Genomic DNA, 27,249 nt, shown 5'->3' with positions numbered 1-27,249 from the left:
AACCTACAATCCTTCACGGAATCCATCGATGAGAGCCTGGAAGAGGGGCTTGTTGTGAGGGATTGTTTGGAGAATGTTGCCATCTGCAGTGACATAGCCAATTGCCCACTGGCCAAGCCTGGTACAGCTCAGCCGGAATATGTAGCTGAAAGAAATAATGCAGAGTGGAGGTCACATTGGATTAATCCCAGCACCACTACCCAAACAGATGGTTTCATAGGTCAGGTTTGGTAGTACATCTATCTCCATCATGTAACAGTAGACTTTTGATCATTTTTGTGGCAGGGTCATGCTTTAGGATAAAGACAGGATCGGACTCAGCTATAATATCTAAAGATCAGAATGGACCATTGCAGTTCACGGACTGGTCCTGAAGTGTGAAACATACCAGCCACAACTCTCTCATATCATTACAATTTTTGGACAGTAAGTGCTGCAACACTGGCCTGTGAGGACCTTAAAACAAACAGGTCATTAAGCGTGCTGTTCCCCAACCTCATGAATAGATTCTATCAATATCTTCAAATGCCTTTTGATGAAACAATTCATGGTGAAAACAAACATTTTAACTCGGCAAAGTTTCCTACAATATCAACTCGTTCTCTACAATATCCACTGCAAAACCAGTCACTGCTGGTTTCTCACTATTTGGAAGACTCTAATTTGGTTACAGGAAGCATAAATGAACTAATGAAATGATGGCAGATATCCTACTGTGGAGGTCACTCTTTCTCTTGTTCCCTTCTCTCCCACCCTCCCCACAACATGGTACTGCAGCTTTTCATTTCCTTACCTCCCAGGTTTGTGGATGAATTTCTGGAGTCTTGCTTTTACCTCATCATAGGTTAAGAAGGCCATGTATCCTGGGTGAGTGACAGCTAATGAGTTCCAATTCCTGAGCAATGACGACCATGGCTATGGAACAGAAACACACAGCGAGATAAGTATAGCGTATTTGTGACAATTGATAACTACGCTCCCTTCTACATCACCACCAGCCACAAAATATAACTTTTTATATCCACAAGATGTGCGTTGATTGAAGAAATCAGCCAGACACGGTGTAAAGCAATGTTGATGTCTTACGTAATCATCAACGGCAGCATTGACAAACCTCAACCACAGTGCACGTGAATCACGCCCTGGGATTCAATCCCACAACCATCTAATTATGACTATCTTCTTTAAAAACTTTAAGATAAATACTTTGTAAGAATAAAAACTAAATTGTAGGGGAGGAGGAATAAAATTGGATAGCCACTTAATTTTTAAAGCACAATTGACATTATAGGAACCAAATTTTCTAATGTTCTGGATGATTTTTAAGATACAGATTTTACCTCAGAAATGGCACCAACTATAACTTTCTCTTACTCATCAGTCAGCCCACTCGCGTGATCTGACCCTTATCCACAGTCAACATTTTGTATCCTCCATTTCCCACGCATTCTGCTCTTAATTAAAGATTGCCAAATTTATGCCAAGCTGTGAGAATTATTCTGCTGTGTCTTTCACCCATTGAGGAACCAAGTTGTGATTGTCAAAACTAATTCCATGCAGAACCTTTCCTGCCAGCTGAGACAGGAAAGCTTTCATTCCTAATGTTATCAACATTTGTGGTTTCATTAACTATTTATTAATTTTGCATTATTGTTTCAAAACACAATTTACAGGATGGGAGAGAAAAAACTCTCATACTCTCGGTCCAAAATGTGCCCATTAAAGCAATAATGGGGCTGGATTCAAACTCATGTCTTAGGGTGAAAGTCAATGTTCCAACTTGCCTCACACTACCTAACTGCGGCCATACTTCTGTTTGACAGTCTGTAAATAAGGTAGTGTTCAATTTCTGAATATGGACCAGTGATATTGTTTCAGCAGTTTTGCTTCAGACTTTAAGCCGCACCCACCTATCCACTGCAACAGCCAGTTATGCTGCAAATCAGTGGCAGTTAAAGGCTTCTACATAGTTATGTTACAAGCTTCACAAGTTCTTCCTTTATCTGTTGAAATATGTGGGTAGGAAATGCATGATTAATACTGCCCAGCCTCACCCAACTAAGTCCTTAAAAGGACAGGTGGAACTAGTTTTTCTAAGAAATTAAGTGAAATGTTTGAGGTCAATGGTCAAGCTGTAAAGCATACATTCCCATATTTACCAGACCTTGTGCTAAAATTAGTCAACATTTCCGTTTCCTGTTGTTAACCCTTTCTTTCCTTTCATTTTGCCAACAGAAATGCGCCAGTAAATTTCACAGGAGCACTGATTAAAAAAAAGTGAAGAAAAAAATCTTAAATCTAATGACAGCTGGAACTGCATTAATAGACAAGGTCCTGTTGTTGAAATTGCTAATTGGAATGAGCATATGACCGTGTTAGCACTCCATCCTGACTGATTTGGATCAGTTTCAAGTTCTTTATGACCTCGGCTGACTGATATTCACGGTGTTTTTACCACCCCATTCAGGGCAGCATATTGCCATCGAGAGCTGCATCAACTCCGAGTGCCATAGATTAGGAAGATGCAGGTTCAATTCACACCACTCAGCTCTCCATGTAAGTAACATTGAAGGGAAAACAACAAGCAGAGGCTTGAGCATCTCCTGCAAGGGGTGTGTATGTGGGGGGGGGGCGGTTCATTGGGTGAATGGGGAAAAAGTCAAATTGGACTGGAATTTCAGCCCCCCGAGGGATGCCCCCAAGTGACTATCCAATAGTCATACAGCATGGGGGCTGTCAGCCCGCAGCAACAATGATGCAAGATCAAGGGGGGGGGGGGGGGGGGAGAAGAGAAATCAAGAATGAATTACACAAAGGAAAAGATCAATTAAATTGAATTATATTTGTCATATATTTCTTGTACATGACACACACCATAGCCAAGTATTGCAAGACTGACAAACGAGACTACAATTCTAAAATCAGCAATTTGCGAATCGGAAAAGGTCATATTATTTCAATTGTTTAATCACTCGGTAATGTTCACCATTAGTAAATCCTTCAATGGGAACATCATGCACCAACTACACAATCCTTCACCAATGTCAGTAACAAGTGTTGACCAAGGAAAGAAAAATGGATGTAACCAGAATGCAATCACTTAACTCCATAGTTTGGTTTATAAAATGCATACAGGACATTGCCCAAGCTGAATTAAATTAAAGCCCATGACTTGCTCACTCATACTCAGGATATTGTCTTCCAACTGAAGTTGTTTTTTGCTTTAAAGATTCAAATTATCCAGTAGTTTTTTAATTGAGCAAATTCAAATTAAGAATAGATAGTATATATTTTTTTTAATTATTTCCAACAGAGTAGTCAGGGCTTTCATTAGAACACTGGTGGGCCGAGCAAATTGTAACTGCATATTGTTACCCAGCAAAGTCTGGCCCGATTTCATAAGCTGGCCACAGGACATCAGCAGTTGCAAAGTGCTGATTATTGCTTCTACACTTTCAGTTGATTTGGACACATGCAGGCTCAAATAGGCTAGATTTTTACAGGAGCAATCATTTATATTTAAAGCATTTTTAAAGTTTCCATCACAATTGATTCCAACTGTTCAGAAATTAGATTTTCCAAGCCTCACTATTGAGGCTGTTCCAAGCATTGATGCAGACTGGCATAAAAAACTGGAGAGAAATGGATGCTGCCCAGTCTGGAATACATCTTTGATCCCCCCTAGTGCCAGATATCAGGTTCTGTGCCATCAAAGAACCCAAAATCAAGATTACAATGACATTTTCCAATTTTTGGAATCGCCGATTCTGAATATTAGCGTTTTCCACAAACTCAGTTCTTCAACTACAGTTTCCAGATTCTTGAGCTGCGACATAGACACGGAAACATTTACTGCATCTATAATACCTGTCTGGTACTGTGCCAGTTCACACAACCCAGTCTACACCAATCCAACTGATCAAACTGAAAAACGTCCTTACAAATACAAACTTCTCAGTCCCCTAGCACCTCAGTAAGTTTACTCAGCTGCACAGACATGCAAGTCCCAGGTTCAACACTTGGTGTATAGTAAGTTCATACAGCTCAGCCCGAGCGGCAGAAGGGACACTAGAAATTACAAAACAGAACAGGCCATACAGCTCAACCAGTCCAGGCTAGTGTTTATCTTCCACATGAGCAGGAGTTCTAATCACATGCCCACCCTGCAACATTATGGGCCACCCCAACCTGCGAGAGGACACCACCGCAGGTCAGGGGTATAAGCACTGGAGCATGCCACTGCAGCTTCCAGCGCGAGCCGACACAAATGTGCGACAGCTTTGAGGTGGGCGGCTGGGTGACATCATCAGGACCCAGGTCGACGTTTGGAGCGTGGGCAGAAGCAATGGCGGAGGAGCGGCGAGGGATCGCGGCGAAGGATCGCGGCGAATGAGGATACAGGGCCCAGAAGAGCTGAGGGCCCAGGGGCAGCATGGGCCAGTCTGTGCACTCAGTCCTGAGCAGGTCACCAGGCGTCCTGGTTAACCCTTGCACACTGGATAAAGGCCTAGCTCGGTCAAGCCCGTGTGGTGCTAAAAATCGTTTAAAAAAATCCACGCACAGGCATCTTCCACCCTTCAATTGGAGTTCAGGACTGGAACATCGGTCCTTCATTGAAACATCTGTGAACTCATGTGGAAGCAAGTCATCCTAGTTCGAGGGACTGCCTATGATGATGACCCTGTTCCCATATCAGAGTCCAGTTGTAGGTTGCTTAATTATTGGAGAGTTGTGAATAGAATTAAACACTGGAATCGCCAACAAACGGCTCCTCTCTTGGCGTTACGATGCAGGAAGCAGCTGAAGATTGCTGGGTTAAGGAGTTTCCCTGAGGAACTCCTGCAGTGATACCCTGGGCTATGGCCCAAGTGGTTCGGACAGAACCTGAATGGTGTGTCAGTGAGCAGGTTATTTGGTGAGTAGACATTGCCTGATGGCACTATAGATGACTCCTTCCATCACTACTAATTTTTAGGAGGAAGTCGATAGGACGATGATTGGTTGGGTCAAATTCATCCTTTTTTTGTGAATAGGATAAATGTGGGCAATATTTCACATTGTTAGGTTGATGCCAACGTTGTAGCTGTACTAGAACAACTTGGCTAGAGCAGCAGCTGCTTTGGTGCACAGACCTTCAGCATTATAACCAGGATGTTGTCATCGCTCCTAGCCTAGTGCAATCAGCCGCTTCTTAATGCCACCTCGAGTGAGCCAAATTGTCAGGATACTTGCATCTATGACCGGGGGGGGGGGGGGGGGAGGGGGCCACTTTGGTCTGAGGATACTTGTAAACACATTCTGCCTTGTCGCTTTGCACTCGTGTTGGGCTCCACCATCCTTCAGGGTGGGAATGTTCATGACGCTTTCTCCGCCTCTTCACTGCCTGGTTTTCCACCACCATTCTGAACGGGTTGTGGTAGGGCTACAGACCTTTGCTATGATCGGTTGTTGTGGGACCGTTTAGCTCGGTCTAAAGCCTGCTGCTTTTAGGATTTAGCATTCGGGTAGTCCTGTGCAGTAGTTTCATTAGATTGACACTTCATTCTAAGGTATGCCTAGTGATGCCCTTCGACAATCTGCATTGAACCAGATTTGGTCTCTTGGCTTAATGAGCAAGGAGTGAGGGATGTGCCAGGCCAAGAGGTTATAGATTGTAGTGGTATGCAATTCTGTCACTGCTGCTAATGGACCTCATGGACATCCAATTTTTGACTCTTGGGTCTGTCCTTGGACTGCCCCACTTAGCACGGTGGTAGTGTCACGTCACACGATGGAAAATGTCTCAGTGGAAACAAGACGAGGCCTTCTTTAGTCTTTCCTTTGTTCTGTAAATGTACAGGCTGTTAAAAAGCCACGATTGCAATCACCTAATCACTACTATTTGGCTTACCTCACCACCTTACTCTTTTCAGTCTTCAGGTTATCCTGGATCATCAGTCTTAGCCCATCATCAAGGTTTATAAATAAAAATCAATTGACAGGAATGGATGAGAGAAATGACTTATCGGGTTGTTTACAAAAATTACAGCCATTTTTCCCTGTTTATTCTGACCCTAATGCATTATAAATCTAGTCTGTCCAGTGTATGCATATTCCCTCGGGAAGTGCAGCTATCACTGCATTGATACATTTCCTGTAATGGTTGTGTCAATTTTAGTTACTGCCCTCCAGACACAGAAACAGTGTTGGAACCCCTTTTTAATCTCTTTGCCACACTATCATTCAGCACCATAAGAACATAATTCATAGGAGCAGGAGTCAGCCATTTGGCCCGCTCTGTCATTCAATAAGATCATGGCTGATCTGATCTTGTTCTCAACTCCACTTTCCTGTCTGTTCCCCATAACCCTCGATTCCCTTATCATTCAAAAATCTGTCTATCTCCACCTTAAATATAATCAATGACCTAGCCTCCACAGCTCTCTGGGGCAGAGAATTCCAAAGATTCACTATGTTAGCCAACAACAAATTAGGTTAATTTTTTTTATATAATGCTTATTTTGTGATACTCAACAAATCAGCTTCCTGCACAATGTGGCGTCACGAGAGTCCCAAATAAGGAATGATCTCTTTGATCAGTTCAGAGATTATATATTCCAAAACTAAGTTTCTAAGCAACTAGGTCTTCAGTTGCCAAAACGCAGTCCGAAAGTAAACAAGATAATTTTATAGGAGGATTCCTGCTTTCACAATCTTCTGCAATTAATTTTCTATGGATGCATTTAAAGCTTTCAACATTTTTTTTTTTAATTTCAATTTTTCACAACAGAACTGATTAAATATTATCAGATCCAAAGCTCCAGGTACAACACTCTGCACATTCTGCATCAAACAGAAAGATCCTGGTCAGTTCAGTAACTTACTGTTGTAATACTTCACCACTAGATGGTGTGACTGTGCTCATGTATGAACATTTGCTCGTGGCTGAAGTACGAGATGATAACGATTGTTTCTACTGATAACGGAAGATACCTTGTCCAAAGAAAATTTATGTTCCCTCAACTTTATAGATTTCAAGTTATACAACCCGAGCAAACAACCAATAGTCTCGTCTTGCTAACAACATACTGAAATCAGCTAGTTCCATTAACTCCTAAACTTGACCTTACTCAAACCGACATCCAGCAAAATAACCCAACCAAATCTTTGCCTCAATTCCTTTTGCAATTCCTTTATTGCCCCCAAACGTGGCCTCTCGCAATGCAATAATACATGGTTCCCTCTGTAGGCTCAGAGGAGCAGTGAGGCCGGGCCGATTAGGGAGGGAGAAGGCATAGCTGAGGTACTAAATGAGTATTCTGCATCAGTGTTTACCAAGGGAGAGGACTTTGTCAAAGCTATGGTAAATGAGGTTGTTGCCGGGATACTGGATGAGATAAAAATAGAAGAAGAGGTACATGAAAGGCTGGCAGTAATTAAAGTAGATAAGTCACCCAGTCCAGTTGGGATGCATCCTAGGTTGCTGAGGGAAGTGGGGGTAGAAATTGCAGAGGTGCTGGCCACAATCTCTTACAATTACATTTATCAATTCAAAACTGTTGAACCTTTGGCCTTCTGTTAACAAGGACATTTCTGCAGCCGCTGACCTGCTCAACCACACCCTCACCACCACCTTTGATGCCCTAGTCCCTATGAAAACGATTACTCTCGCCCATGCTGGCCATTCCCCCTGGTACAGCCCTCATCTTTGCTCCCTCAAGTCAAAAGGGCACAGACTTGAACAGATGTGGCGGACAACTGGTTTAGCCATTCATCGCCAGATCTGGCTCGAACACATAAAACATTATCGATTCCTACTCTTGTCTACAAAAACTACTCACTATTCCAGGATCATTCTGGATTGCAAAACTAACCCCCAGCTACTAATCCCTACTGCTAACTGTCTCCTTAAGCCTCTCTACCCTGTCTCCACCACACTCACCTCCAGCAAGAAGTGTGAGGAGCTCATGGACTTTTGTCTCAAAGATGGAGACCATCCGTTCAGCAGCCTCTGCGAGTTCCCTTCCTTCACCTAGCCCAGGGCCGAACTTCCTCTGAGGCTCCCACCTGCCCTAGCCCTAAACTTACATCTTTCTCTGGTTTCTCTTTGATCTCCCCTCTTGATCTCTCCAAACTCATCTTGTCCATGAGACCCACTTCCTGCTCCCTTGACCCTATTCCCCTAAACTGCTGACCACCCAACTTTCTTTTTTGGCTCCCATGTTAGTCGACATTGTTAATGGTTCTCTCTCCTCCGGTACTATTCCCCTCTCCTTGAAATCTGCTGTCATCACCCACTCCTCAAAAAAAACAACCCTTGACCCCACTGCACTTGCTAGCTATAGCCCCATCTCCAACCTCCCTTTCCTGTCCAAAGTACTTGAACGTGTTGTTGCCGCCCAAATGAATTTAATGTTTGAATCACTTCAATCTGGTTTCCGCCCCTGCCACAGTACCGAAACTGCTCTCAAAGTCACAAATGACATCCTTTGAGAGTGTGACAAAGGTAAACTATCCCTTCTTGTCCTTCTGGACCTGTCTGCAGCTATTGACACGGCTGACCACTCCATCCTCCCCCAACGCCTCTCCACCAACGTCCAGCTAGGTGGGACTGCACTTGCCTAGTTCCATTCTTATCTATCTAATCATTGCCAGAAAATCTCCTGCAACGCTTCTCTTCCCACTCCCGCATCGTTACCTCTGGTGTCCCCCTCTTAATTTCTCATCTATATGCTGCCCCTTGGAGATATCATCCGAAAACACGGAGTCAGTTTCCACATGTACGCTGATGACGCCCAGCTCTACCTCTCCAGCACTTCTCTCGATCCCGGCTTGGTATCTAAACTGTCAGATTGCTTGTCCGACATTCAGTACTGGATGAGCAGAAATTCTCTCGAATTAAATATTGGGAAGACCAAAGCCATTATCTTTGGTCCCTGCCACAACTGACTCCATCTCTCTCCCTAGCATCAATCTGAGGGTGAACAAGACTGTTTGCAGCCTAGGTGTCATATTTGACCCTGAAATGAGTTTCCAGCGACAGATCCAAGGCATAACAAAAAAACGCCTTTTTCCACCTCCGTAACATTGCCTGCCTCCACCCCTGCGCCTCAGCTCTTCTGCTGCTGAAACCCTCATTCATGCCTTTTTTACCTCTAGACATGACTACTCCAACTCACTCTTGACCGGCCTCCCACATTCTACCCTACGTAAACTTGAGGTCATCCAAAGCTCAGCAGCCCGTGTACTAACTCGCACCAAGTCACGATCACCCATCACCCGTGCTTTCTGACCTACATTGGCTCCCGGTTAAACAACGCCTCAATTTCAAAATTCTCATCCTTGTTTACAAATCACTCCATGTCCTCGCCCCTCCCTATTTCTGTAATCTTTCTCAGCCTCACAACCCCACAAGATGTCTGCGCTCCTCAAATTCTGGCCTTTTGAACATCCCTCATTATAACTGCTCAACCATCCTGCCTTCAGTTGTTTGGGCCTTAAACTCTGGAACTCCCTCCCTAAAGCTCTCCATCTCTCTACCTCTTTTCTCCTTAAAACCTACCTCTTTAAACAAGCTTTTGGTCATCTGCCTTAATTTCTTCTTTTGTGGCTCGGTGTCAAATTTATCTGTTTTGTCCTGTAACACTGTTTTGAAGCAACTTGGGATATTTTACTATGTTAAAGGCATTATATAAATAAAAGTTATTATTTATTGTCTTCCTTAGATACAGCAGTGGTACTAAAGAACTGGAAGATTGCAAATGTTACACCCTTGGTCAAAGAAGGGGAGAAGGATAAACCTGCCAATTACAGGACGGTCAGTTTAACGTCTGTGGTGGAGAAGCTTTTAGAAACAATAATCTGGGAGAAAATTAACAGCCACTTGGACAAGCATGGACCAATAAAAAAAGACAAAAGCCTGTGCGGATTTGTTATGGGCAAACCATGTTTGACCAACTTGATTGAGTTTTTTGATGAGGTAACAGAGGGTAGATAAGGACAGTGCAGTTGATGCTGTGTATATAGACTTTCAAAAGGCGTTTGATAAAGGACCACATATTAGGCTTGTTAGTAAAATTGAAGCCCATGGGATAAAAGGCACATCAGCAGCATGGATACTAAATTGGCTAAGGGATAGAAAACAGAGTTGTGATAAATGGCTGTTTTTCAGACTGATGGGGAATATACAATGGAGCTCCCCAACGGTTCAGCACTAGGACCACGGCTGTTTTTGATACACATTAATGACTTGGACTTGGGAGTACATGGCATAATTTTGAAACTTGCAGATGACACAAAACATGGAAGTGTAGTAAACAGTGAGGAAGATATTAAGACGTCAAGACAGACAGACAGGCTGGTGGAATGGACGGACACATGTCAGTTGAAATTCCAATGCAGGAAAGAGAGAGGTGATGCATTTTGGTAGGAAGAATGAGGAGGGATAATACATGCTAAATAGTACAATTTTAAAGAGGGTGCAAGAAGAGGGAGACCTGGGGGTACTTGTGCTCAAATCTTTAAAGGTTGCAGGACTGGTTAACAGAGCAGTTAATAAAGCAAATGGGCTACTGGGCTTTCTAAGTAAAGGCACAGAATACAAAAACCAGGAAGTTATGCTAAATCTATGTAAAACACTTGTTCGGCCCCAGCTGGAGTAGTGTGTCCAATTCTGGGCACCACACTTTAGGAAGGACGTGAAGGCTTTGGAGAGGGTATAAAAGAGATTTACGAGAATGGTTCCAGGGATGAGGGAACACAGTTATGTGGATAGACTGGAGAAGCTGGGGTTGTTCTTCTTAGAGCAGAGAAGAATGAGGGAATTTCATAGAGGTTTTAAAAATTATGAAGGGTTTAGATAGAGTAAATAAAGGGAAACTGTTTCCAATGGTTGAAGGGTCGTTAACTAGATGGCACAGATTTAAGGTGATTGGCAAAAGAATCAGAGGCAACGAGTGGTTAGGATTTGGAATGTACTGCCTGGATACAGATTCAATAGCAGCCTTCGAAAGGAAATTAGATACATACTTGGAGAAAAAATTGCAGGGATATGGGGACAGAGCGGTGGAGTGGAGTGGGACTAACTGGATTACTCTTCGAAAGAACTGGTGCAGACTCAATGGGCCGAATGGCCTCCATGCATGCTGTCCTATTCTATGATTCCACAGTTCAGAGATTGTGTACAGGAAGGTTACACAGAAACAGGGATATAGCAGTTCTAATTGAGGATCCTATCTGAAGCATTCATCCAACTTTCTCAGATCAGAATATTATTCCACAATTGGGCCTAATGATTGCACTGTGTCTGCCTCCAAACACTTTGCTCCTGAGTTTTGTTAGAAAATGATGCAGGAGAAACAATGAGGGGGAGAAAAATATGATTTTTTTTCCAAAAGCAGATAAATAAAAAGGGGAAATACAGGAGTCGACTGAATTAAGATCTGTGAAACTGAGAAACAGGAAGTCTGAATGGGAGGGGTTTGGGGGGGGGGGCAGTGGGAGAACAGCAGCTTTAAATTCTGTAGATGGCAAGAGAATGGCAAAATCCTGCAACATTTGACTCATATCTTATCAACGCTGCCTTTTGTTGGCCTACACATGATGGATTAAAAAATACATACTCAAGCTGTCTGTAAACAAATTATTCTTAAACATTTGGCAAGTTACCAATATGCAAAACTTGCATTGTCAAGTATTTCAATCCAATTTCTTCCTTGTGCAAAGTAGAAGAAAAATACATGCATTTATACAGCCTCAGCCTCCCAAAGCACATTACAGACAATGAAGTACTTTTGAAGTACCTGTATAGTCACTGTTACAATGTAGGAAATGCCGCACCCAATTTGCACACAGCAAGCTCCCATAAACAAAAATCTGATAAAGACCCGATCATCTGTTTCAGTGATGTAGGTTGAGGGATAAATATCGGCCAGGACATGGGGTAGAACTCTCCTGTTCTTCTTCAAAATAGTGCCATGGGTTCTTTTACATCCACCTGAGAGGGCAGTTCAACATCTCGGAGATGGGTTCAGGAAGATTACAGAGAAACAGGAATTTATCAGTTTGAATTGAGGGTTCTTTTTTCAGCATTAATTCTTACACATGCAATAGGTGGTGCTGAAATACAGAGTAGACATGTCAACATATAAAAAGGTAGGTTTCTAAATCTACTCTTTTTCTTTCAGATATTGACCAATCTTGATTATGTATTTTCAAACATTTCCTGTCATCATTTCATATTCTCCTACACTGCTGCAGGGATTTTCCACCAGTACTTCTGCAGACTGAGGAGTGCATGATCATTGTCCTAGATAAAACATCAAAAGTCAAATCTCACATGCATATCACAGATGGAAAAAGTTTCTCCTTGGTGATTCAGGCATCTAGAAATGATGGTGCAGGTTCTCAACAAATTATTTAGCTTTTAGTCTCCATACATTGGATCCCACCAGTCAATCTCCCATGACAGTGCAGACAGAGAGACAAGACCATGTGTGGTATTCAGGGAGGAGTGCACCATTTATATTGTTACCAGCAGCACAGACCAGTAAGATCACATTTGTGGAGCTCCACGTGCTCAGACTGGATATGGTGCACATAAGCAGTGCAACTCTCAGAATCTGATGCCTGAAGTGTGATGCACTCAAACCCTTTTGATAGACAGACATATATATAGTTAACTATACAGGGTGCCTTCATGACATTTTGGTTGGGTTTTGTACCAATACTGGTTGTCAGATTGAATGACAACTGAAAACAATCAATACCTGTACTTGAAAATAGTCAGTGAAGGATTAAATGACCCACATCATTACAATTTCAGTTTTATGGACCAGTAGATATCATGTACATTTAGTCTTATTAAAATCATGTGCACTAGTTTGCAGGCAAATTCTCAACCACAAAGTATTTACATTATATTATGAAATGTATTGTCCCTCTGACTAGATTAATTTGTGGTCAATTTCCTCCGGTTTGTTCTAGATTTAAATGAATCCTCTTACTATATCCAATCTTGCTCTACAGCTTGCTGTGTTCTAAACTGTATTATCAGTCAGTGCACTGATGTTCAGAGGAAGTTAGGAACATTCAGCCCCTCGAGCCTGTTCCACCATTCAATGAGATCATGGCTGATCTGCGACCTAGCTCCTTATACCCACCTTTGGCCCCTATCCCTTAATGCCTTTGGTTAACAGAAAGGCATCAATCTCAGATTTAAAATTAATTGATCCAGCATCAATTGACGTTTGTGGAAGAGTGTTCCAAACTTCTACCATCCTGTGTGTAGAGGTGTTTCCTAATTTCACTCCCGAAAGGTCCGGCTATAATTTTCAGACTATGCCCCCTCGTCCTAGAATCCCCAACCAGCAGAAATAGTTTCTCTCCATCTCTGTTCCCCTTAATATCTTGAAAACTTCAATCAGATCACCCCTTAACCTTCTAAATTCTAGAGAATACAACACTAATTTGTGTAATCTCCCTTCGTAACCTAACCCTTGAAGTCCAAGTAACTTTCAGGTAAAACTACGCTGCACTACCTCCATGGCCAATATATTGTTCCTAAACTGTGGTGCCCAGAACTGCTCACAGTACTCAAGGTGTGGTCTTTTTTTATATCAGTCAGTAACTTTTAACATTGTTGTTGCCAATTTAAGTGTATCTAAGGGTTAAGTCATGGCAAGGGAGCTCGGTCACGTGATATGCTCCTCCTGTACCATGTGGGAACTCAGGGACACTTCCGGTGTCCCTGACGACTACATCTGCAGGAAGTGTATCCGCCTCCAGCTCCTGACGGACCGCGTTGCAGAATTGGAGCTGAAGGTGGATTCACTCTGGAGCATCCACGATGCTGCGAATGACGTGAGTAGCACGTGTAGCGAGTTGGTCTTCCCACAGGACAAGGGTCCACAGCCAGCTAGGGAATGGAAGACCAGCAGGAAGAGTAGTGCAAGGAAGGTAGTGCAGGGGTCCCCTGTGGTCATCCCCCTGCAAAACAGATACACTGCTTTGAGTACTGTTGAGGGGGGATGACTCATCAGGGGAAGGCAGCAGCAGCCAAGTTCATGGCACCGTGGCTGGCTCTGTTGCACAGGAGGGCAGGAAAAAGAGTGGGAGAGCGATAGTGATAGGGGATTCAATTGTAAGGGGAATAGATAGGCGTTTCTGCGGCCGCAACCGAGACTCCAGGATGGTATGTTGCCTCCCTGGTGCAAGGGTCAAGGATGTCTCGGAGCGGGTGCAGGATATTCTAAAAAGGTAGGGAGAACAGCCAGTTGTCGTGGTGCACATTGGTACCAACGACATAGGTTAAAAAAAAGGGACGAGGTCCTACGAAACGAATTTAAGGAGCTAGGAGCCAAATTAAAAAGTAGGATCTCAAAAGTAGTAATCTCGGGATTGCTACCAGTGCCACGTGCTAGTCAGAGTAGGAATCGCAGGATAGCGCAGATGAATACGTGGCTTGAGCACTGGTGCAGCAGGGAGGAATTCAAATTCCTGGGACATTGGAACCGGTTCTGGGGGAGGTGGGACCAGTACAAACCGGACGGTGTGCACCTGGGCAGGACCGGAACCAATGTCCTAGGGGGAGTGTTTGCGAGTGCTGTTGGGGAGGAGTTAAACTAATATGGCAGGGGGATGGGAACCAATGCAGGGAGACAGACGGAAGCAAAAAGGAGACAAAAGCAAAAGACAGAAAGGAGATGAGGGAAAGTGGAGGGCAGAGAAACCCAAAGCAAAGAACAAAAAGGGCCACTGTACAGCAAAATTCTAAAAGGACAAAGGGTATTAAAAAAACAAGCCTGAAGGCTTTGTGTCTTAATGCCAGGAGTATCCGTAATAAGGTGGATGAATTAACTGTGCAAATAGATGTTAACAAATATGATGTGATTGGGATTACAGAGACGTGGCTCCATGATGATCAGGGCTGGGAACTCAACATCCAGGGGTATTCAACATTCAGGAAGGATAGAATAAAAGGAAAAGGAGGTGGGGTAGCATTGCTGGTTAAGGAGGAGATTAATGCAATAGTTAGGAAGGACATTAGCTTGGATGATGTGGAATCTATATGGGTAGAGCTGCAGAACACCAAAGGGCAAAAAACATTAGTGGGAGTTGTGTACAGACCTCCAAACAGTAGTAGTGATGTTGGGGAGGACATCAAACAGGAAATTAGGGGTGCATGCAATAAAGGTGCAGCAGTTATAATGGGTGACTTTAATATGCACATTGATTGGGCTAGCCAAACTGGAAGCAATACGGTGGAGGAGGATTGCCTGGAGTGCATAAGGGATGGTTTTCTAGACCAATATGTCGAGGAACCAACTAGGGGGGAGGCCATCTTAGACTGGGTGTTGTGTAATGAGAGAGGATTAATTAGCAATCTCGTTGTGCGAGGCCCCTTGGGGAAGAGTGACCATAATATGGTGGAATTCTGCGTTAGAATGGAGAATGAAACAGTTAATTCAGAGACCATGGTCCAGAACTTAAAGAAGGGTAACTTTGAAGGTATGAGGCGTGAATTGGCTTGGATAGATTGGCGAATGATACTTAAGGGCTTGACTGTGGATGGGCAATGGCAGACATTTAGAAACCGCATGGATGAACTACAACAATTGTACATTCCTGTCTGGCATAAAAATAAAAAAGGGAAGGTAGCTCAACTGTGGCTATCAAGGGAAATCAGGGATAGTATTAAAGCCAAGGAAGTGGCATACAAATTGGCCAGAAATAGCAGCGAACCCGGGGACTGGGAGAAATTGAGAACTCAGCAGAGGAGGACAAAGGGTTTGATTAGGGCAGGGAAAATGGAATACGAGAAGAAGCTTGCAGGGAACATTAAGATGGATTGCAAAAGTTTCTATAGATATGTAAAGAGAAAAAGGTTAGTAAAGACAAATGTAGGTCCCCTGCAGTCAGAATCACAGGAAGTCATAACGGGGAACAAAGAAATAGCAGACCAATTGAACAAGTACTTTGGTTTGGTATTCACTAAGGAGGACACAAACAACCTTCCGGATATAAAAGGGGTCAGAGGGTCTAGTAAGGAGGAGGAACGGAGGGAAATCCTTATTAGTCGGGAAATTGTGTTGGGGAAATTGATGGGATTGAAGGCCGATAAATCCCCAGGGCCTGATGGACTGCATCCCAGAGTACTTAAGGAGGTGGCCTTGGAAATAGCGGATGCACTGACAGTCATTTTCCAACATTCCATTGACTCTGGATCAGTTCCTATCAAGTGGAGGGTAGCCAATGTAACCCCACTTTTTAAAAAAGGAGGGAGAGAGAAAACAGGGAATTATAGACCGGTCAGCCTGACCTCAGTAGTGGGTAAAATGATGGAATCAATTATCAAGGATGTCATAGCAGCGCATTTGGAAAATGGTGACATGATAGGTCCAAGTCAGCATGGATTTGTGAAAGGGAAATCATGCTTGACAAAACTTCTTGAATTTTTTGAGGATGTTTCCAGTAGAGTGGACAAGGGAGAACCAGTTGATGTGGTGTATTTGGACTTTCAGACAAGGTCCCACACAAGAGATTAACGTGCAAAGTTAAAGCACATGGGATTGGGGGTAGCGTGCTGACATGGATTGAGAACTGGTTGTCAGACAGGAAGCAAAGAGTAGGAGTAAATGGGTACTTTTCAGAATGGCAGGCAGTGACTAGTGGGGTACCGCAAGATTCTGTGCTGGGGCCCCAGCTGTTTACACTGTACATTAATGATTTAGACGAGGGGATTAAATGTAGTATCTCCAAATTTGCAGATGACACTAAGTTGGGTGGCAGTGTGAGCTGCGAGGTGGATGCTATGAGGCTGCAGAGTGACTTGGATAGGTTAGGTGAGTGGGCAAATGCATGGCAGATGCAGTATAATGTGGATAAATGTGAGGTTATCCACTTTGGTGGTAAAAACAGAGAGACAGACTATTATCTGAATGGTGACAGATTAGGAAAAGGGGATGTGCAACGAGACCTGGGTGTCATGGTACATCAGTCATTGAAGGTTGGCATGCAGGTACAGCAGGCGGTTAAGAAAGCAAATGACATGTTGGCCTTCATAGCGAGGGGATTTGAGTACAGGGGCAGGGAGGTGTTGCTACAGTTGTACAGGGCCTTGGTGAGGCCACACCTGGAGTATTGTGTACAGTTTTGGTCTCCTAACTTGAGGAAGGACATTCTTGCAATTGAGGGAGTGCAGCGAAGGTTCACCAGACTGATTCCCGGGATAGCGGGACTGACATATCAAGACTGAATCAACTGGGCTTGTATTCACTGGAGTTCAGAAGAATGAGAGGGGACCTCATAGAAACATTTAAAATTCTGACGGGTTTAGACAGGTTAGATACAGGAAGAATGTTCCCAATGTTGGGGATGTCTAGAACCAGGGGTCACAGTCTAAGGATAAGGGGTAAGCCATTTAGGACCGAGATGAGGAGAAACGTCTTCACCCAGAGAGTGGTGAACCTGTGGAATTCTCTACCACAGAAAGTTGTTGAGGCCAATTCATTAAATATATTCAAAAAGGAGTTAGATGAAGTCCTTACTACTCGGGGGATCAAGGGGTATGGCGAGAAAGCAGGAATGGGGTACTGAAGTTGCATGTTCAGCCATGAACTCATTGAATGGCGGTGCAGGCTAGAAGGGCCAAATGGCCTGCTCCTGCACCTATTTTCTATGTTTCTAACTGGGGCTTTGTACAGCTGCAGTATCAATTCTACCCCTTGTACTCTAGTCTTCGCGATATAAAGGCCAGCATTCCATTAGCCTCTTTGATTATTTTCTGTAACTGTTCACTTTAATGACCTATGTACCTGAACCCCGAAGTCACCTAAATTTCGGCCTTTGCGGCTCAGTAAAGTCGGCATTACACACGGATGCGCGATGCAAACCGCAAGTTTCGACAACTTTAGTCCAAGGCCAGCAGCCCTGCAAGAGGCGCCTTGGGAGGGGGGGAAAAATAAATAAATAAATAAACAAACACTCAAAACCTTACCAACTAAATCTGAAAAAGAATTTAAAAATAAATATTTTAACTTACCATTTTTGAAGGTCTTATACTGGCTGCTGGCGGGGCTGCACCGACAGGTTTGACCTGTGGGTATGCTGAGCGGGCGGAGAGTGCCGAAAGTACGACAGAAATGCAATCCGCGGCGTTGCACTTCGTTTCACGTTGCCGCACCTCTCCCCGGAGGGCCGTGGCAGTGCCGTCGCAAAAAGGTGCCCGAAGATCCCGCCAGCTGGGTTTTCGCCGCGGAGGGTCAAATCACGGTGAAAATCCAGTCGCAAAGTCGGCAAAATTCTAGCCCGTAGAATTTAAAGAATTTACAAACTTATTATTTTTTTATTGAATTCCCTAAAACTCAAACTATGTACATTGACCTCCGAGAGAGTTACAGCAGCAGCTCAACAGTACGTCAAACATCTGGACTTCACAGTATATTTTTAGCAATGAACTTCCTCCTGCACTCTCCCTAGGATTTTCATGCAAGTGTGCTCTGCAGCATATACACAGACACAGGCACAGCAGAGAAGGGGTTCACACAAAGTTTGAAACTTTACATTTGGATATCCTCACAAAACATGTCCCTTTGGAAGTCACTGGCTGTGTGCAGTCAAATCCAATCAAAGGAAAATGCTGAGCAGTCGCAGATATCAGTAAATGTCCAACACAATCCTTTTGATTTTATGTCTTGCACAAAGGCCAGACAACCAGTAGACCCCAGGGCAACAGCTGACAGAATAAACTGCTATGTAAGCTGCCTTACTCACCCTAAATCATGAAATGGGAAGGGAAGATATGAGCAAAGAAGGGCAAGAGCGAGTGAGGAGGGGAGAGCGCGAGTGAGCAAGTAAAATGGGGTGGGGAGTGAAGACGGTGTGGGGGGGGGGGGGGCAGGCGGGCGAGGAAGGAAAGACGCAAACATACATACACAGAGTGAAGGAAGAGAGAAAAGCGGGCTGTGGAGGAGAGAGGTTTTGGGATTGGAAGAAATAGGAAAAAGGGCTACATTATAACTCCGATTTACTGTCAGCAAAATCCACCATAATGGTCAAAATGGGTTATGTGCAGTTCTTCATTTCAAAATGGTTGGCAGGTTTCTTCTCCTCTGCAAGGCCTAAGCTTTGATTTTGGGAATAATTAAAAACATGCATTTGATACGGTAAAAGTGTGCGCCAAAAATTCATAGTATCGATATGCTTCCAAACAGTGCTTCACAGTTCCTGTGTGAAAAATGACTAACCATTGCGAGAGCACGATCGGGCGTTCATTATCGCATTAATTCTATCTTTTGCTCTCTACACCTCTTAAAGGTAATTCATTTCAGTATTTGACTTGATTGAACATAGGGTGAACAATCAAATTTAAAGGAAAAATACAGAATTTCTTAACTTTTTTAGTTCAAACAGAATACTTTTGTCTAATTACTGTGTAATCATTGGATAAGAGTACATTAACCTATAACACTTAATTATGAAGCTACAAATAGATACAAATTGGTATGATCTGATAGCCATTACAGAAACGTGGTTGCAAGGTGACCAAGGCTGGGAACTAAATATTCAGGGGTATTTGACAATTCGGAAGGACAGACAGAAAGGAGAAGGAGGTGGGGTAGCACTGTTAATAAATGATGAGATCAGGGCGTTAGTGAAAAACATTATTGGCTCAGAAGATCAAGATGTTGAATCAGTTTGGGTGGAGATAAGGAATAATGAGAAAAAGTCACTGGTGGATGTAGTCTACAGGCCCCCTAACGGTAGCTACACTGTTCGACGGAGTATAAATCAAGAAATAATAGAGGCTTGTAAAAAAGGAACGGCAATAATCATGGACGATTTTAACCTTCATATTGATTGGACAAAGCAAATTGGCCAGGGAAGCCTTGAAGAGTTCATAGAGTGTATTCGGGATAGTTTCCTTGAACAGTACACGTTGTGGAACCAACCAGGGAGCAGGCTATCTTAGATCTGGTACTGCGTAATGAGACAGGATCAATAAATGATCTCCTAGTAAAGGATCCTCTCGGAATGAGTGACCATAAAATGGTTGAATTTCAAATTCAGTTGGAGGGTGAGAAAGTTGGATCTCTAACCAGGGTCCTAAGCTTAAATAAAGGAGTCCACAAAGGCATGAAGGCACAGTTGGCTAAAATGGGCTGGGAAAATAGACTAAAATATGAGACGGTTGAAGAGCAGTGGCAGACATTTAAGGAGCTATTTCATAACTCACAACAAAAATATATCCCAATGAGAAGGAAAGACTAAGACAAGGGATAACCATCCATGGCTAACTAAGGAAATAAGGGATGGTATCAAATTGAAAACAAGGGTATACAATGTGGCCAAGACTAATGGGAGGCCAGAGGATTGGGAAACTTTTAAAAGTCAGCAGAGAGTAACTAAAAAAATAATGAAGAGAAGATAGATTATGAAAGTAAACTAGCACGAAATATAAAAACAGATAGTAAGAGGTACACAAAAGGGAAAAGAGTAGCTAAAGTAAATGTTGGTCCCCTATAGGATGAGACTGGGGAATTAATAAATGGGGAACAGGGAAATGGCAGAGACGTTAAACAAATATTTAGTATCGGTCTTCACAGCAGAAGATACTAAAACATCCCAATAGTGGATAATCAAGAGGCTATAGGGAGGGAGGAACTTAATACAATGACTATCATTAAGGAAGTAGCATTCAGTAAAATAATGGGACTAAAGGCGGACAAGTCCCCTGGACCTGATGGCTTACATCCTAGGGTCTTAAAAGAAGTGGCTGCAGAGATAGTGGATGCATTGGTTGTAATCGACCAAAATTCCCTGGATTCGGGGGAGGTCGCATCGGATTGGAAAACCGCAAATGTAACGCCCCTATTTAAAAAAGGAGGCAGACAGAAAGCAGGAAACTATAGACCAGTTTGACCAACATCTGTCGTTGGGAAATGCTGGAGTCCATTATTAAGGAAGCAGTAGCAGGACATTTGGAAAAGCATAATTCAATCTATGAAAGGGAAATCATGTTTGACAAATTTGCTGGAGTTCTTTGAGGATATCACAACAGGGTGGATAAGGGATGTGGTGAATTTGAGTTCCAGAAGGCATTTGATAAGGTGCCACATAAAAGGTTACTGCACAAGATAAAAGTTCACAGGGTTGGGGGTAATATATTAGAATGGATAGAGGAATGGCGAACGAACAGAAAACAGTGGGTCGGAATAAATGGGTCATTTTCCGGTTGGCAAACAGTGACTAGTGTGGTGCTGCAGGGATTGGCCATAATCTTACTAAATGGCGGAGCAAGCTCGAGGGGCCAGGTGGCTTACTCCTGTTCCTTTTTCTTATGTTTCTTTCTTATGTAATGTAGCCAAGTTTGCTGATGATACACAGATGGATGGGAAAGCAAATTATGAGGACACAAAAAATCTGCAAAATGATATAGACAGGATAAGTGAGTTGGCAAAAATTTGTCAGATGGAGAATAATGTGGGAAAATGTGAGGTTATCCACTTTGGCAGAAAAAAATAGAAAAACAAATTATAATTTAAATGGAGAAAAATTGCAAAGTGCTGCAGTACAGAGGGACATGGGGTTCCTTGTGCATGAAACACAAAAGGTTAGTATGTAGGTACAGCAAGTGATCAGGAAGGCAAATGGAATGTTACCCTTTATTGCAAGGGAGATAGAGTATAAAAGCAGAGAAGTCCTGCTACAACTGTACAGGGTATTGGTGAGGCCACACCTGGAGTACTGCGTACAATTTTGGTCTCCGTATTTAAGGAAGGACATACTTGCATTGGAGGCTGTTCAGAGAAAGTTCACTCGGGGGTTGACTTATGAAGATAGGTTGAGTAGGTTGAGCCTATACACATTGGAGTTCAGAAGAAAGAGTGGTGATCTTATCGAAACATAAGATAATGAGAGGGCTCGACAAGGTGGATGCAGAGAGGATATTTCCACTCAGGGGAAACTAAAACTAGGGGACATAGTCTCAGAATAAGTGGCTGCCCATTTAAAACTGAGATGAGGAGGAATTTCTTCTCAGAGGGTTGTAAATCTGTGTAATTCTCTGCCCCAGAGAGTTGTGGAGGCTGGGTCATTGAATATATTTAAGGCAGAGATAGACAGATTTTTGAGCGATATGCGAATACACGGTTATGGGGAGCGGGTAGGAAGTGGAGCCGAGTCCATGACCAGATCAGTGATGATCTTATTAAATGGCAGAGCAGGCTCGAGGAGCCTAATAGAAACATAGAAAGTAGATGTAGGAATAGGCCATTCAGCCCTTTGAGCCTGCACCGCCATTCAATATGATCATGGCTGATCATGCAACTTCAGTACCCCATTCCTGCTTTCTCTCCATACCCTTGATCACTTTAGCCGCAAGGGCCACATCTAACTCCCTTTTGAATCTATCTAACGAACTGGCCTCAACAGCTTTCTGTGGTAGAGAATTCCACAGGTTCACAATTCTCTGAGTGAAGAAGTTTCTCCTCATCTCGGTCCTAAATGGCTTACCCCTTATCCTTAGATTGTGACCCCTGGTTCTGGACTTCCCCATCATCGGGAACATTCTTCCTGCATCTAACCTGTCCAATCCCGTCAAAATTTTATATGTTTCTATGAGATCCCCTCTCATTCTTCTAAATTACAGAGAATATAAGCCAATCGATCCAGTCTTTCTTCATATGTCAGTCCTGCCATCCTGGGAATCAGTCTGGTGGTGAACCTTCGCTGCACTCCCTCAATAGCAAGAATGTCCTTCCTCACATTAGGAGACCAAAACTGCACACAATGCTCAAGGTGTGGTCTCACCAAGGCCCTGTACAACTGCAGTAAGACCTCCCTGCTCCTATACTCAAATCCCCTTGCTATGAAGGCCAGCATGCCATTTGCTTTCTTTACTGCCTGCTGTACCTGCATGCCTACCTTCAATGGCTGATATACCATGACACCCAGGTCTCGTTGCACCTCCCCTTTTACTAATCTGTCACCATTCAGATAATAATCTGCCTTCCTGTTTTTGCCACCAAAGTGGATCATCATAGGCATCCCCTCGGAATCGAGGAAGGCTTGCTTCCACTCTTAGCATAAGTTCTTAGGTGGCTGTACAGTCCAATACAAGAACCACAGTCTCTGTCACAGGTCGGACAGTTGGTCGTTGAGGGAAAGGGTGGGCAGGGAGCCTGGTTTGCCGCTCGCTCCTTCTGCCTCCTGCGCTTGATTTCTGCATGCTCTCGCCGACGATACTCGAGGAGTTCAGCGCCCTCCCGAATGCACTTCCTCCACTTAGGGCAGTCTATGGCCAAGGACTCCCAGGTGTCAGTAGGGATGTCGCACTTTATCAGGGAGGCTTTGAGGATGTCCTTGTAACGTTTCCTCTGCCCACCTTTGGCTCGTTTGCCGTGGACGAGTTCAGAGTAGAGCGTTTGCTTTAGGAATCTCGTGTCTGGCATGTGGACGATGTGGCCTGTCCAGTGGAGCTGATCAAGTGTGGTCAGTGCTTCAATCCTCTTGCTATGAAGGCCAACATGCCATTTGCTTTCTTTACTGCCTGCTGTACCTGCATGCCTACCTTCAATGGCTGATGCACCATGACACCTAGGTCTCGTTGCACCTCCCCTTTTACTAATCTGTCACCATTCAGATAATAATCTGCCTTCCTTTGTGTGTGTGTGTGGTGAAGGTAGCAGCTCCCTAGGGAGCTCCCCTGCTAAACAAAGTGGATAGCCTCACACTTATCCACATTATACTGCTTTTGCCATGCATTTGCCCATTCACCTAACCTGTCCAAGTCCCCCCGAAGCCTCCTAGCATTCTCCTCGCAGCTCACACTACCACCCAGCTTAGTGTCATCTGCAAACTTGGAGATATTACATTCAATTCCTTCGTCTAAATCATTAATGTATATTGTAAATAGCTGGAGTCCCAGCACTGAACCCTGAGGCACCCCACTAGTCACTACCTGCCATTCTGAAAAGGACCCGTTTATTCCCACTCTGCTAACCAGTTCTCTATCCACGTCAATACATTACCCCCAATACCAAGTGCCTTAATTTTGCACACTAATCTCTTGTGTGGGTCCTTGTCAAAAGCCTTCTGAAAGTCCAAATACACAACTGGTTCTCCCTTATCCACTCTATTAGTTACATCCTCAAAAAATTCTAGAAGTTTTGTCATGCATGATTTCCCTTTCATAAATCCATGCTGACTTGGACTGATCCTGTCACTGCTTTCCAAATGCGCTGCTATTACATCTTTAATAATTGATTCCAGCATTTTCCCCACCACCGATGTCAGGCTAACCCGGTCTATAATTCCCTGTTTTCTCTCTCCCTCCTTTTTTGAAAAAGTGGGGTTACATTAGCTACCCTCCAATCCATAGGGACTGAATCAGAGTCCATGGAATGTTGGAAAATTACCACCAATGCATCTACTATTTCTAGGGCCACTTCCTTAAGTACTCTTGGATGCAGACTATCAGACCCTGGGGATTTATCGTCCTTCAGTCCCTTCAATTTTCCTAACACCATTTCCTGACTAATAAGGATTTCCCTCAGTTCCCATTTCTTACTAGACCCTCGGTCCCCGAGTATTTTCGGGAGGTTATTCGTGTCTTCCTTAGTGAAGACAGAACCAAAGTATTTGTTCATTTGGTCTGCCATTTCCTTGTTCCCCATTATGGCCGACTCCTGCTCCTATTTCTTATGTTCTTATGTAAGGCTTTTGATTTGTACTGTAATTACTGCCTTTGTTTAATGTTTTATTATTCTGTTTAATTGCAGTTATTTGATCTGCATGCCTCTGGTCGTGCTTGCTATTTCCAAGCCTTTGTAAACCTCAGTACACAATTTACAGCATTCGGATAAAGTCACATGCCTTTCTGTAACGAGTGAATCGCGTAAGTTACACACTTCCTGATTGTGGGGAACAAAGTCCGTTCATGGGAAACACTCTACAATCGTACAACTGTAGAGCAAGAGAGAGAGAGAGAAGATTATTTTAAAGGGGGCAAGGCGTAACAGGACAGTTTCACATACCATCATTTGAGTTGTTTTCTTACAGGTAGTCAGGGGGCACAGGACGAAGGAGAGGAGAAAATTCTCCTCGGAAACAAACGAAAATCGAAGGGGATTAGTAAATACAGTGAAATGACTTCAATCTTTCAAAGGGAAGTAAAATCAAAATGAATAAACCCTCTTGTTGACCAGAATATATTCTTCATATTTGAGACCCCATCAAACTAATATTAAATTACCATTATTGGCTGCTTTAGCCGCACTGAGTTGAGTGTCTGAAATGTGAGGAAGTATAACTAGTACAATTGCATTTACATAATACTTTTAAATATAGAAAAATGTTCCAAGGCAGCTCGGGGGAAAATAAAAAGGAACAAACCCAAACTATGGTGAGAGAATGAGAAGTGGTCAAAAGGATTTGGTTATGCAGGTTTTTAATGGTGGAGGAGAGGTGAAGTTTCCAGAGTCGGGCTGAGGCAACCACGAATGGTGGGCCAAAGGGACGGAATGGGGCGGGGGGGGGCGGGGAATGCACGACAGGCCAAAGTTGGAGGACCAAAGGGATGCAAGGGTGGAGGAGGCTGCAATGGTAAGACAATTCAAAGCTGAAGATGAGGATTTTAAATCTAATGCTTGGGGGAAAGGGAGCCAGTGCAGTGCAGAGAGGACTGAAGCAATGGGACAGGATATGGGTGGCTGAGTTTTGAATGAGTTAGTGTTCCTGAGGTAGTGAGATGAGGATGGCAAGGATGATATTGGGGAGGGAAAAAAAACATTGAGTATTGGTGACAATAGCAAGGATAAGGGTTTCGACGGCAGCAGGGTGATGTCGTGGTGGAAGACAGAGGACACTGCAAAGAGAGAAGCAAGCTGTCTTCACAATGGATAATGGTACCGCTTTAACTCAACTTTGGGTCAAATGAGACATCAAGGTTTCAAACAGTCGGCGTGAGCAGCCAGAAAGGAGGGTGGAATCAGTGGGAACTGGATTTTAAGATGTGGACTGAAAACAAATCACTTCGGTCTTTCCAATGTTCATTAGGAGCAATTTTTCATTCATCTACTTAGTCGAGTTGTCTGATATCGCAGAGATAGCTGTGCAATCAAGGGAAGTGGCCAACGGGTAAAGTTGGCAATTAGCATACAGATAGAACATGATCTCATTCCTGTGAATGTAGTAAGGAAGTCGGGGACCAGTGGCAACTCCAGATGCTGAAGTAGAGTAAAAGATGATTGAGTTCAGCACTTGAGTTCTCCTGAAGATTTCAAAAAGTAGTGAATTTTTTTTTACCTTTAACTAAATCACAAGCAAACTATTTTACCAGAACAGCATATCTCTGCATCTTCAACATAACCATAGTCAGATACTACAGATAGAATAAGTTGGAGAAACCATCCAACATTTTATTAGCTTTCACTGTGGGCTCAGTGCAAATGTATTATGTGGTGTGATACTCAGTCATACAGACTAACAAGGTTCCAGCTTCAGTTCTTTGTCTCAATCAGTCCAACATGACATCTGCGTTCATGTGAGGAATAGTCACTTGGGTAAGATACTTGAGAGCTGCAAAAAACCTACAAGAAACCTTACCCACCATGAGTCAGCACCTTCAGAAGGAGGAAAGGGGGAGATCATTTTAAAACAAAGGGATTGGCACTGTAATGTATGATGTCACATGGGTTTATTCAGGCATCTTTTGGCAAGGCAAATGTTCAAATTTCAACGGTTTTACGGTAACTGCAGTCTCAAAGGATGTAATGACCATAAAGAACCAAGAGAAAACGAAAGCAAACAAAAGTTTTTTTCTGCTGGTTGAGACAGAATGAACAAGATATCTGGTGTAAAGTTATCAGTCACATTTACAACCACGAGAATCGTCATTTCCGCCCAGCAATGCAATAATGATTTCAAGTATTGGTAACTAGTGGAGTACCACAGGGATCTGTGCTGGGGCCTCAACTATTTACAATCTATATTAATGACTTGGATGAAGGGACTGAGTGTAATGTAGCCAAGTTTGCTGATGATACAAAGATGGGTGGGAAAGCAAGTTGTGAGGAGGACACAATAAATCGTCAAAGGGATATAGACAGGCAAAGTGAGAAGGCAAACATTCGGCAGATGGAGTATATAATGTTGGAAAGTGTGAGGTTATCCATTTTGGCAGGAAAAATAGAAAAGCAAATTATTATTTAAATGGAGAAAAATTGCAAAGTACTGCAGTAGAGAGAGACCTGGGGGTCCTTGTTTATGAAA

General features: G+C 43.3%; 1 protein-coding gene across 1 annotated transcript in view; it reads right to left on the bottom strand.

The window, feature by feature from the left end:
- cbl (Cbl proto-oncogene, E3 ubiquitin protein ligase) overlaps nucleotides 1-27,249 on the bottom strand; it is a 201,684-nt gene that overhangs the window by 56,688 nt on the left and 117,747 nt on the right. Inside the window, exons 5-6 of the mRNA XM_070894563.1 lie at nucleotides 794-915; nucleotides 8-145 (exon numbers count right to left, since the gene is read on the bottom strand). Of these exons, the coding sequence (XP_070750664.1) occupies nucleotides 8-145; nucleotides 794-915 (260 nt within the window). The remainder of the gene's footprint in view (nucleotides 1-7; nucleotides 146-793; nucleotides 916-27,249) is intronic.

This window comes from Pristiophorus japonicus, chromosome 11 (assembly GCF_044704955.1).
Source record: "Pristiophorus japonicus isolate sPriJap1 chromosome 11, sPriJap1.hap1, whole genome shotgun sequence".
NCBI classification, from domain to species: Eukaryota; Metazoa; Chordata; class Chondrichthyes; family Pristiophoridae; genus Pristiophorus; species Pristiophorus japonicus.
Note: the sequence above shows the minus strand (reverse complement) of the source record. Positions and strands in the feature narration are given on the sequence as shown.